Genomic DNA, 12,203 nt, shown 5'->3' with positions numbered 1-12,203 from the left:
GAGAGGTGATTCTGGCCCTCTGCACTGCTCTCTTGAGACCCCAGCTGCAGCACTGTGTCCAATTCTGGAGCCCTTGTTACAGGAAAGGTTGTGCTGGAGCATGGCCAGAGAAGGGCCACAAGGATCATCAGAGGCTGAAGCTGCTCTGCTATGGAGCCAGACTGAGAGAGTTGGGGCTGTTCTGTCTGGAGAGAAGAATGCTCCCAGGAGACCTTGTTGTGGCCTTCCAGTATCTGAAATGGGCTACAAGAAAGCTGGGAAGGGACTGTTTAGGATGTCAGGTAGTGATAGGACTGGGGAGAATGGATCCAAGCTAGAGGAGGGGAGATTTAGATTAGACATTGTGAAGAAGTTCTTCACCATGAGAGTGGTGAGCCACAGCAACAGTTTGCTCAGGAAGGTGATGGAAACCTCATCCCTGGAAGTTTTTAAGGTCAGGCTGGATGTGGCTCTGGGTGACCTGATCTAGTAGACAGTGTCTGCCAGTGGGCAAGGGGGCTGGAGCTGGCTGATCCTTGAGGTCCCTTCCAATCCTGACAGTTCTGTGATTCTATGGCTTAAAAACTATTCCAGTAAGGGTTTGTCTTCTGAGGCTTTGGTTGGCATTGTCGGGGCAAAGCTTGTCTTACATCCCAACAATACTTTCTCTCCTTCAGTCTCTTTTATGTAGTCAGTCACTCAATATAGCTTCAGCTCTGCCTGTCTTGGAGCCTCTGGCAGAGGCTGGCAGCATCGGCCTGGCCGTCCGTGTTCTCTGCAGCACTCGTCTGGGCAAGCACGAAGAGGCTCTGGACCAGCTTCTGCAGGGCTGCCCTGAGGCAGCTGTGTTGTATGCTCAGCATGAGCTGAAAGATGACAGGAGGGTGAGCTACTTTTGCAGTTGTTCAGTATTCTTGGGGGGGGTTTCCTAAGGAAAATGCTTTTGTGTGCAGATGGATTCAGAATGGATCAAACATCCAAGCTTTCAGGCAGAACTGGGCTTGCTTTGCACCTCTTGCTTGCCATGGAAGTTTCCTAACCAGTCCTCACTTCCAATTCCCTTTCTCACCTGGTTTCTTCTGAGACTTCTTGTACTGCCCTGAGTAAATTTAAAGCATGGCCTCTTCAGATGGCAGAGTGCCTCACAAAAGGGAGTGGAACACTGCCTCCTACTGCAGCTCCCAAAGTGGCTAGTTTCTCACTGCTCAGTGCTCTGAATGTTTTGAGTGTTGTCTAGCATGAAAAGCTAGTGAGAAGCTAACTGATAAGAAAACATTCCTCTGTCAAATGAAATCACACTGAAATGCTATTGCTGCACCATGTTCTGACTATAACACCAGAATGGTACTGGTGCTCTAGTGCAAGGATTATGTTCCCTCTGGTCCTTCTTCCCTTAGGCCTCTATGCACGCTGAATTTTGGAACTGATTTTGTTTCAGAAGTCTACTTCCATTGCCCATCACAGCTGTTTTGCTGGCTAGAAGCAGCAAAGGTGATCCTCTGCCAGGTGGATGTACAAACTCTGGTCAAAAACCACAGCTCTGCTTTTTTATTCAACTCTGAAAGTAGTTTCTTTGATTGTTCCCAGGTTAGTCAGAGAATTGAATGCGAGGTGGCAGTACAGAATCAGAACACAGGTGGAAAAAAGAGTTACCACATTTAAGCAAGGAAGGAAATCCTTTGCCCTCTCTCTGTCCTTGACAACAGAGTTAAACGCAGACCATAGCTCACTAATACAGCTGCTGGGAGTAGACAGGTGAGAGCTGGAGACAGAGCAGCCTTCTTACAGTGATGCTGCTAGTCACTACTTTGCAAGGAGCTGCTGGGAGGGAAGAAAAACTTCATCTTCTGCCAGTCTCAGTCTTGCAATGCTGTGACTTTCTCTCCTTTGCTCTGTGGAGGCTGTAAAGGGCACTGTGCAACATCTTTTAGTAGAAAAAGATGGTGCTGAAGCCTCCCAAGCTGTGCAAAATCAGAGCACTTCAAAGCATGGCAGAATTACTGAGTTCATCATGACCTGCCTAGAGCTTAGCTCAGGGTGTTTTTAGCAGGTCTGCCACTCTTCGTTGCAACCCTTGTTAACATACACTTCTCCTGGGGTTTTGTGGCTTAGGCTCTGTGGTGGAACAAGCTGCTTCCTGAACTGTGCAGAAGAGCCAGACTTCTTGGACCTGAGTGCCCTGTTCTCATCTCGGCGCTGAAAGGTAAAGCAGTTGCTTGCAACTCAACTCCTGTAGTCATCTGACATTCAACTTCTGTAGTCATCTGATGTTCTAACTACTGTTCAGGCTAGGGACTACTGGTGTGATAAAAGAGAGGGGAAGAAGAAAGGGGGCTTTTTTCCACAGTGAAAGCTAATGCAGCTCAGCAGGCTTGCACAGGGTTCTGCAATGTACAGCCTGCTGCCTCCTTTGTGTTCAAAACAGATTGTTGGAGTGGAAGTGCTGCTGTATAAATCAAGGGCAGACACCACTAAAAAGATTAAATAGAGCTAATAGATAATAAGCAAATGGGTTTCTTTTTCCCCTAGGCTAAATGACTGTGTGGTGCTAGACAATGACAGCTACTGTTGATAACACAGTGGCTGTTTGAGTGTGGTGATGATTACCAGTAAGTGTTTAAGTGATTAGGTTATAAACTGAAAAACTACCAACCTGTCTCTAGGAGAATAAAGAAACCAGCCCTGGTAGCTGCAGTCCTGTTGTTACATGTGTGCAGGAAGGCAGCAATGCAGTGTAGAGCTGAGGGGTCAGTGTGTTTGTTCTGACAGGCCAAGAGGATTGGATGAGCACATAGACATACCTGTATTTTAAGTGCCAGTGTAACACCCGAGGGCAGCATCCCAGGGCTGCAGTGTGCATTAACTTCTGGGTTGAAGGTTGCCCAGGGAGGTGGCAGAAACCCCATCCCTGGAAGTTTTTAAGGCCAGGCTGGATGCAGCTCTGGGCAACCTGATCTAATGGAAAGTGTCCCTGCCCAGGGCAGAGGGGTTGGAACTAGATGATCCTTGAGGTCCCTTCCAGCCCTGACGGTTCTGTGAAGCTGTTTTCATGCAGTAACTGTGCTGCAATGGCATAACAACATAATGGCACACACCCTGGTCTGAGGAGCTGCTGTGCTACTCCAGCTGTCCAGGGCATCTTTGCACTGATACAAAGCATGTGGAGCACTGGATCAGACTTCATAAGCTTCAGTGCCACAGGTTGAACTGAGGACTTGAGCTGGAGGTTTGGTTTTCATCTAAGACACAACTGCACTTTCCTTTTGAGACTTCCTGTAGTTGTGTTTGCTCCCAAGTGGATGTGTCCCAGGTTTCATTCCAGTTGCCACATTTAGGTAATTGGATGACTTCAGATAGTAGTTACACTGTTAATGGCTTTTCAGCTTACTTGTTCTGAACCTAAAATCCCTAACCAAGGTTTTCTCTCCTGCTCTGAGCAGAAACTCTATCAGTTGTTGCGACAGAACTTGAATTGAGGGATTTCCTCAGCCTTCTGCCAGAGGATGGAGCTGCAGCATTTTTCCTGCCACATCTTCTTCACTGCAGCCAGAGGAAACTGCTCACCTGAAACAGGAGCTGGGCCCCACTTACATCATTTTGCAGCAAAGACATTCCCTTGAATTACAGCTGGGCAAGCTGCTCTGTCACCTTCATTACACACCCATGCAATCCAAAAGAAGAGGCCAGGAATGACAGAGAGGTGTAAGTGTTCCAGGAGGAACAGAAGATGCAGACTGCTGCTTGCTTGGTTTTGTTTTCTTTCTCCTTCTGTTGCCCTCAGGTATAAGGAGTATCTGAAGTATCAGAAGGCCACAGATGCAGTTGAAAACTTCTTGGGGTTTTTGGTAAGCATCTCAGGTACTTGTGCATGTGTGTGCTGATGTTTCCTTCTGTTCCTTCAGCTGGAGTTCAGTCATAATAAACTACCACAGCATTTATTACTTGCTCATGAGTGCCATTTGCTCTTTGAGAGTCTGCTGCGAGCAGAAGAGTGACTCTGCAAGCCCACAGCCATCTAAGATGTAATTAGCTGAATCTGACTCCTGTCAAATCTGTTATCACTGAAGCTGTAATGTTACTTAAACCTGCAGAAGTCATCAGAAGAGATCATCTACACTGCAAATAAAATGTACTTAAAAAGTGAGAGAAAGGAAGAACAGTTAATGATACATTGGTAAGTTAAACTGTTTATGTGCCTGGCATTGGCCTGACCCAGATGCAGGACCTTGCACTTTGAGAACTAAAAGTGGCAACCAGATTCCTATTTTCCAAGCAGTAATTATCTGACTGCTAAAAGGTGACAGCAGAAGCCTGCAGGTTTTGCTGTTCCCATGTGGTTATTTACAAGCATGAAAATGCATTTGCTTTGACTCTCCCTCAGCAGCTTAAGAGCATGCTTTAGGCACCATGTAGCATATGTTTAGCGTACAAGATACTTAAGGTATTTCTGAGTTGTTCTGTCCAGTCAGCTCTCTCCTCCTGTTAGCTGTGGGCCACTGAATGGAATCTTCAGGAGGAACCATGGAGTTGCTTGTTCAGGAGATGGCATTTCTCAGGACATGCTTTGCTGAAGGTAGGCCTTGGAGACTGCCTGTGGTCAGATGTTTCCGTCATTCCCGCGTGTCTGCCGTCGTGTTGCACTTGAGCTGCTGGAACAGCCTTGAGAACAAAGACTGCCTGTCTGTGAGGGGGGAAATAGCTTTTGTTACACATCTCAGCAAAGGCAGCATCATAGAACGGCTTAAGTTGGAAGGGACCTCAGAGATCATCCAGTTCCAATTCCCTGCCATGGGCAGAGACACCTCCCACTAGAACAGGTCATTCATGGCCTCATCCAGCCTGGCCTAGAACAGCACCAGAGAGGTTGTGGATCACAGAATTCTGTGCTCCACAACCTCCTTGAGCAACCTGTGCCAGTGTTTCACCACCTTCACTGCAAAGAACTTTTTCCTAACAACCAGTTTGAGTCTCCCCTCTGCCAATTCAAACCCATTCCTCTTCATCCAGTCATTATAAGACATTGTCAATAGTCCCTCCTGGAGCCCCCTTCAGATCCTGGAAGGCTACTCCAAGGTCTCCTCAAAGCCTTCTCTTATCTAGGCTGCAGAGCCCCAACTCTCTCAGCCTGTCCTCTTAGCAGAGCTGCTGCAGCCCTGTGAGCATCTTGGTGGCCTCTGGACTGGCTCCAACAGTTCCATGTCTTTCCTGTGTTAGGGCCTCCAGAGTCTGCATATGGACAGCAGAGCTGAGAAGAAGTGCAGCAGGCCCCAGTGCCTTGTAGACATTGTGAATCAGATTGGATAAAAGGAGTTCAAGTTCTTTCACAGCTGATATTGCCAGAGCAAAGTAGCAGCAATAGCATCTGTAAAGCTAAAACATGTCCTTTAGAAAGGAAACACCATTTCAGTTCTGCAGTGCTTTAGCAGCCAGAGATGATGACTTCAGATTAATTTTGTTTCAAATGAAGATTGAGAAGGAGGTCTCTGACCTACTTCTTGGGTACAGAAATACTCTTGTCTCAGGAAAAATTCTCTTAAACTAATTATCATTATTTTAAACTAATTATCATTATTTTAAACTAATTCTGCCCCTCAGGGACAGAGGGAGAAAAAGAACAAGGGGCAATGGGTGGAAGTTGAAGCATAGGAGGGTCCATGTGAACCTGAGGAGGATTTTTTTCCCTGTGAGGGTGACAGAACACTGGAACAGGCTGCCCAGGGAGGTTGTGGAGTCTCCCTCTCTGGAGATATTCAAGAACCATCTAGATGTGTTCCAGTGTGATCTGCTCTGGCAGGGGGGCTGGACCAGATGATCTTTTGAGGTCCCTTCCAACCCCTGATATTCTATGATCTGTTATGTAAATGTCATTGATAAGAAGTGGTAGTTAACATCCAGTCCTGTTTTGTGAGCAGCAATGCTGAGGCAAGTGTGGGCAGGGGGCTTGCAACATTCTGACCTCCAGACAGCAATATTAAGCTATGAAATACTGATGGAAGCCTGAACTGGTTGCAACATTCTGGCCTCCAGACAGCAATATTGAGCCATACAACAGTGCTGGATGCCTGAACTGGCTGTGGGCCCCATTCTGTATCTTGAAACATAACCAGTATCACTGAGCTAGATAAGCTCCTACCTTCCCTTGGCAGCACGGTGTAGGTTGCTTCCATGCCTGCGTGGATGTGGTCAGTGACGTGGCAGTGTAAGAGCCAAGTGCCAGGGTTCTGAGGGGTCATTTCCACAGTCTGAAAGGTGCCAGGGAAGAGATCAAAGACATCTGCCCGGTACAGCCCTGTTTGCTTCAGGACAAGAGAAACAACGGTTAAACACTGCAGTGTCACCAGGGAACAGTCATTGCATAGTATGAGGTCCCTTCCAACCTAAACCACTTCCAACCCCCCACCATTGGCAGGAACACTTCCCACTAGAACAGGTTGCTCAAGGCCTCGTACCAACCTGACCTTGAACACCTCCAGGAAAGAAGTATCCACAACCTCCTTGGGCAACCTGTGCCAGTGTCTCACCACTCTCACTGCAAAGAACCCTTTGCTAACATCTAGTTTGAATCTCTCCTCTGCCAGTCCAAACCCATTCCTCCTCATCCTGTCATTACAAGACCTTGTCAGTAGTCCCTCTCCAGCCCTCCTAGAGCCCCGTTCAGATACTGGAAGGCCACTCCAATACCTCCTCCAAGCCTGCTACCAGGCCCCAACTCTCTCAGCATATCCTCATAGCAGAGCTGCTGCAGCCCTGTGAGCATCTTGGTGGCCTCCTCTGGACTGGCTCCAACAGTTCCATGTCCTGCTCGTGCTGGGGGCTGCAGAACAGCACACAGTTCTGCAGGTGGGGTCTCATGAGAGCAGAGCAAAGGGGCAGAATCTCCTCCCGTGCCCTGCTGGCCATGCTGCTCTTGCTGCAGCCCAGCACATGGTTGCTGTCTGGGCTGTGCACACACTGCTGGCTCATGTTGAGCTTTTTCATCAACCAAGATCCCCAGGTCCTTTTTGAGCTACCTTTTATCCATGTTCCCATCAAGCTTCTTAATCGGTTGAGTGGGAAGACATCTGCTGTATGTTATTAATACAGAAGCTTCACTTTGTGCACCTAGTTCATGCTTACAAGAACAATAGCAACTGTGGTCTTGCTACAGCCAGGAAAATTCATAGCTACCTTGTGGCAGCAACCTATGAGGTTACAGGTCAGCAAATCCTCCTAGCAGGTAAGACTCTCTCTTGCATGTTGGTTTGGGACATAAAAGCTTTCTGAGCAAGTTACAAGACTGGTTTCATTTTGCAATGCCTGACTTTTCACCCAAGCTTACAGTCCTTGGTGCACTTGATCTAAAAAGGAGAGGTCCTTTTTAACACAGCATGAAATGAGTGGAAAGGATCTCTTACCTTATAGTCAAAGCTGTGCCCGTGGAAGTGTGCTGTGTGAATGTCTATTTCATTGCCCATTGCCATCAAATACCAACTTACTACGTCTCCAACATGCATAGTCAGACCTTGGAGATTTCCAAACACCTTTCCATTAATAGCTGAAAGGAGAACAAGAGAGAAAACAATGAAGCTTTTGTTATTCACTAAAGTTTATGAGAACACAGGATTTGAAAGAAGGTAATGGCTTTGGGTGGTATATAAAACCAGAACATGTTATGAATGGGTCTGGTTATATTCCAGAGTTAGCTAGAAAGTGAGAGGGGATTGAAAGAAAAGTTCTTTGCTCGACACTGTTGTCAGTACTGCATTTCCTGCAGCTCTTTGCCAAGAGGAAGCTTTACCAGGACAGGCTTTCAGTATGATCATTGCCTTCCCAACTGATCCAGAACATCTGTTTACTTGCTTAATGTTTCCAATCCCATTTCTCCTCTTTCTCTCCTCAGAACTTCAACTTGGGACCATTTTTACATGAGTTTAAGAAAAAAGAAAAACCACAACCAAAACCAACCAAACTCAAAGCAAGCAACACAAACAAAACCTAACCAACCCAATGAAACTCTTCCCCCCTGCAAGCCAAACCGAGTCAGTTGGTGGCATCAGGAGTGTTTTCAAATAGCTTTGAGTGGTAATTTTCAGCCCTTCCCCCCTGGAGCTGGAAATGCAGAGGAGATGAGGAAGTTGCATTTATATGCAGTGCTTTCAGGTAGATCATTTACACTGCTGTAGCCCTTTCAGACTGACATTAGCAACATAGGAAGCTTACCATGCATCTTATTACTTTCAAGGAAGTCCTCATCGTCTTTGTCGACAAGGTGAGGGTTGGCAGAATAGGTTTGAATGTTTTCATCCAAGTACCATGACTCATTTTCATCAAAAACCATAAAAAGAAGAGCAAATTGCACTTTCTTTTTCGCATGGAAGGATGGCAGATAGTGTTTGTGACACACCACAAGTGTGCCTATCAACCCACTGTATATGTCCTGGAATTGCAAAGGAAAAGTCATCTAAGTGCAAGATGGGACTAAGCAGAAGCCTTTTTTGTACCAGACATGAACCTCTTAAGTGTTTTCACAGCTGTCAGCATCTGGGAATAAAGGTAGCCAGGGTCAGAAAAACAAAGGTTGTTCCTTCACTCTTATGTGCTGCCTGTGGATCAGGGCCAATGGACTATGAAGAGTCTTGGTGGATTTACTGCTCTCTACAGCTACCTGAAAGGAGGTTGTAGCCAGGTGGGGTTGGTCTCTTCTGCCAGGCACCCAGGGACAGAACAAGAGGACACAGCCTCAAGCTGTGCCAGGGCAGGTTTAGAAAGTTCTTCACAACAAGAGTGACTGGCATTGGATTGGGCTGCCTGGGGAGGTGGTGGAGTCCCCATCCCTGGAGGTGTTTAGGAAGGGGCTGCATGAGGCACTTAGTGCCATGGGTTAGTTAATTAGGAAGGTCAGGTGATAGGTTGGACTCGATCTCAGAGGTCTTTTCAAACCTGATTAATTCTGTGATTCTGTGACAAGTTCTCCCTGGGACAGCAATGTGTCCCTGTGGCCAAGAAGGACAATGGCATCCTGAGGTGTATGAAGAAGAGTGTCCATAAGACCAACAGAGGTTCTCCTCCCCCTCTACTCTGCCTTGCTGAGGCCCCACCTGGGAAATTGTGTCCAGTTCTAGGCACCCCAGTTTGAGAGGGACAGGGATCTACTTGAGAGAGTCCAACAGAGGGCTATGAGGATGATGAAGAGACTGGAGCACTGCCCTGTAAGTTGAGGCTGAAGGACCTGAGACTGGATAGTCTGAAGAGGAGAAGGCTGAGAGGGGATTTAATTAACATCTATAAATATCTGAGGGCTGGGGGTCAGGAGGGAAGGGACAGGGACAGCTTCTGCTCACTTTTGCCTTGGGATAGGACAAGGGGCAGTGGATGGAGACTACAGGACAGGAAGTTCCACCTCAACTGTAAGGGTCACAGAGCACTGACCTTAATGATGTCCACCGTGGAATGGTATGCCCATGCAATGCAGTGTGGGTCTCCTCTCCCAGAACTAGCTCTCTCTGGGATTTTCCAGACATAGGTTTTTGTTTCACCTGAATTAAATAAATACCAATGAACTTTAGAGGTTTTCTGTGTGCTGACTTACAAGAGGTCATTTTGAGCTTCTGTTGGTCTTTAGCTTCCCCTTCCCCATCACTGTACTGGCCAGCTTATGGTTATTTCCTTTCTGTAGCTCTCTGACTCTTTGGGGTTGATTTTCTGTGGGGCTGCACTGTCCAGTTTGCCACACTCAATAAAAGCAGTTCTATCTTTGTACAGATTGCAGGGGAGCTAAATTTTAATTGGTGTCATAATCAGCATCAAGAACTGAAGAACCTGAGGTTAAAAACACACAAACCAACTCTGAGTCTTTCTCACTATGTCCAGTGAAAGCTTGCTTAAACCTTTCTAGAAGGCTTGCTGTTACCTGCTGGACATCAACAAGGATGCTTTTGATACCTGGGTTAGTCACAGGGACCACAGGACTGTCTGTTTTCACTCCATGGGCATGGATGGAGTAAGGTCTTGAGGCCAGGTTCTTGAAAACGACTTTAATTTTGTCTCCAAGATTTGCCATAAGCAGTGGCCCTGCCGGAGGGAACAGAAGATTAACTTGGCTTTACAAAAGGTCACAGGAGAGAGACACACAGAGTGTTGTGTCCCAACACACAGTAATGCCTTTTAATTCAGCTAAAAGCTCTGCGTGGCTAATGCCACTCACTGTGAGATGCCAGCTAGAGTAGCTGATGTGAGGCATCTCGGGTGAGGCCAAAGTCTCCAAAGCTCTGAGCACCAACTGTGTATATTTGAGGCCAGTTTGGATGTTGCTGCCAGGGTTATGCTGGCTGAAAACACTGACTTGTGATCAAGCAGCAAAGCAGAAGGGTGGCTTGGCCTTTTAGAGCAAGCAGTGTAATCATGCAAGGAAAGCACCATAATCTGACTAGCAGTTCCACCTAGGTCTAGGCACCTTGTGTGAGTAGAACTTTACTCTCTGTTATTCAAATAGTATCTGTTTTGGTTTGTTTTACTGCATTTCCCCCTCAGTTTCAAAACTGAACTTCCTGATGATTGTACCTTGAATTTCCAGGTGCTGCTGCTCCTCTGTTCTGGTTTTGGGAGTACTGAATGTCTGGTCAGTGTACTCCCTGTACACAACCTTCTTGTACTTGGAGCCAATGAATTTGTCTTCCTTATTTAAAAATGGATTGCCAGGGCTGGGAAACAAAAACACAGAAAGGAACAGAGAAAAGAGAAAAAGAGGAGAGGGGGAAAGAGGGAAGAGGGGGGGAAAGGGGGAAGAGGGGGGGAAAGGGGGAAGAGGGGGGGAAAGGGGGAAGAGGGGGGGGAAAGGGGGAAGAGGGGGGGGAAAGGGGGAAGAGGGGGGGGAAAGGGGGAAGAGGGGGGGAAAGGGGGAAGAGGGGGGGGAAAGGGGGAAGAGGGGGGGAAAGGGGGAAGAGGGGGGGAAAGGGGGAAGAGGGGGGGAAAGGGGGAAGAGGGGGGGAAAGGGGGAAGAGGGGGGGAAAGGGGGAAGAGGGGGGGAAAGGGGGAAGAGGGGGGGAAAGGGGGAAGAGTGGGGGGAAAGGGGGAAGAGGGGGGGAAAGGGGGAAGAGGGGGGGAAAGGGGGAAGAGGGGGGGAAAGGGGGGAAGAGGGGGGGACAGGGGGAAGAGGGGGGGGAAAGGGGGAAGAGGGAAAAAAAAAAAAATGAAAAAAGGAAAATTTAAAAATTAAAATCCAAAAAGAAAGGAAAAAGACAGAAAGGAAAAGACAAAGAGAAATGAAAAAGCAAAAAAACGACAATAGAAATTAAAAGGAAAAAGGAAAAGACAAAAGACAAAAGGAAAAAGGAAAGGATAAGAACACCTATTAAAAACATCTTTTGCAGCTATGTCAATTAACCACCAAACAAAATTGCAGCTCAGTGAAACCAGTCTCAAAGGAACTGGCATCCTCAAGAAGAGAAGATTCTTGTTAAGTTGTGAGGTTTCTCTTCATCTGGAATGCTTAAGTCCCACACTACAAAGGCTGTGCAGCATCTGAGAGAATGCTGAGTGCTTGGCCTTTGCTTTTGTTTCGTTTTCTGCCTGGGGCATGCTCCAAAGTACCTTTCCTCGTGGTGTTGATGGCGCTCAAGCTCCCATGTCCTGTTAGGAGAGTAGTCCCATTCCACTTCCACTGCAGCAACATAGTAAGTCTTTCCATGCAGATACATGGACACATCCACGTTCCACCAGTGGCACTGCTTCACTCTGTACTGCTGTCTCATGCCCCCTCTGTAGTGATCTGTTGTCAGGCAGGACACTTCAAAAACTCCTACAGGTTGGACAGGAAACAAAGACTTGAGGACAAAAGTTTGTCACTGGCAGATCTTGACATTGTGCTACCTACATTGACTGAGACGCAGGCTACTGCTCGTGGGGCATCCAAATTCTATCTCTAGTATGCAGGTGGAGAGAGGAGATTCTGCCACTTTGCTCTGCTCTGGTGAGGCCTCACCTGGAGTATTGTGTCCAGCTCTGGTGCCCTCCACACAAGAGAGATATGGACCTGATGGAGCTGGTCCAGGGGAGGGCTGAGAAAATGATCAGGGGGTTGGAGCAGCTTTGCTACAAGGAGAGGCTGAAGGAGGTGAGGTTGTTCAGCCTGAACAAGAGAAGGCTTCATGGAGACCTAATAGCAGCCTGCCAGTACCTGCATGGGGCTACAAGAGGGCTGCAGAGGAACTGTTTGCAAAGGCCTGCAGGGACAGGACAAGGACAAT

At 47.4% G+C, this 12,203-nt stretch overlaps 2 protein-coding genes across 3 annotated transcripts in view; one reads left to right on the top strand and one right to left on the bottom strand.

Annotated features, from left to right (window-relative positions):
* HPS3 (HPS3 biogenesis of lysosomal organelles complex 2 subunit 1) overlaps positions 1-3,917 on the top strand; it is a 23,243-nt gene extending 19,326 nt beyond the window's left edge. For both annotated transcript variants that reach the window (XM_064165315.1, XM_064165316.1), the window contains exons 15-17: positions 657-863; positions 2,092-2,182; positions 3,420-3,917. In XM_064165315.1, the coding sequence (XP_064021385.1) occupies positions 657-863; positions 2,092-2,182; positions 3,420-3,547 (426 nt within the window). In that variant the 3' untranslated portion in view covers positions 3,548-3,917. The remainder of the gene's footprint in view (positions 1-656; positions 864-2,091; positions 2,183-3,419) is intronic.
* CP (ceruloplasmin) overlaps positions 1,505-12,203 on the bottom strand; it is a 25,470-nt gene continuing 14,771 nt past the window's right edge. The window contains exons 12-19 of the mRNA XM_064165314.1: positions 11,548-11,755; positions 10,519-10,658; positions 9,901-10,029; positions 9,388-9,494; positions 8,179-8,395; positions 7,374-7,513; positions 6,113-6,275; positions 1,505-4,660 (exon numbers count right to left, since the gene is read on the bottom strand). Coding sequence (XP_064021384.1) covers positions 4,590-4,660; positions 6,113-6,275; positions 7,374-7,513; positions 8,179-8,395; positions 9,388-9,494; positions 9,901-10,029; positions 10,519-10,658; positions 11,548-11,755 — 1,175 coding nt within the window. The 3' untranslated portion in view covers positions 1,505-4,589. The remainder of the gene's footprint in view (positions 4,661-6,112; positions 6,276-7,373; positions 7,514-8,178; positions 8,396-9,387; positions 9,495-9,900; positions 10,030-10,518; positions 10,659-11,547; positions 11,756-12,203) is intronic.

Source organism: Pogoniulus pusillus, chromosome 26, assembly GCF_015220805.1.
Source record: "Pogoniulus pusillus isolate bPogPus1 chromosome 26, bPogPus1.pri, whole genome shotgun sequence".
NCBI classification, from domain to species: domain Eukaryota; kingdom Metazoa; phylum Chordata; class Aves; order Piciformes; family Lybiidae; genus Pogoniulus; species Pogoniulus pusillus.
The sequence above is the reverse complement of the archived record's forward strand: the minus strand, read 5'-3'. Positions and strand labels throughout refer to the sequence as shown.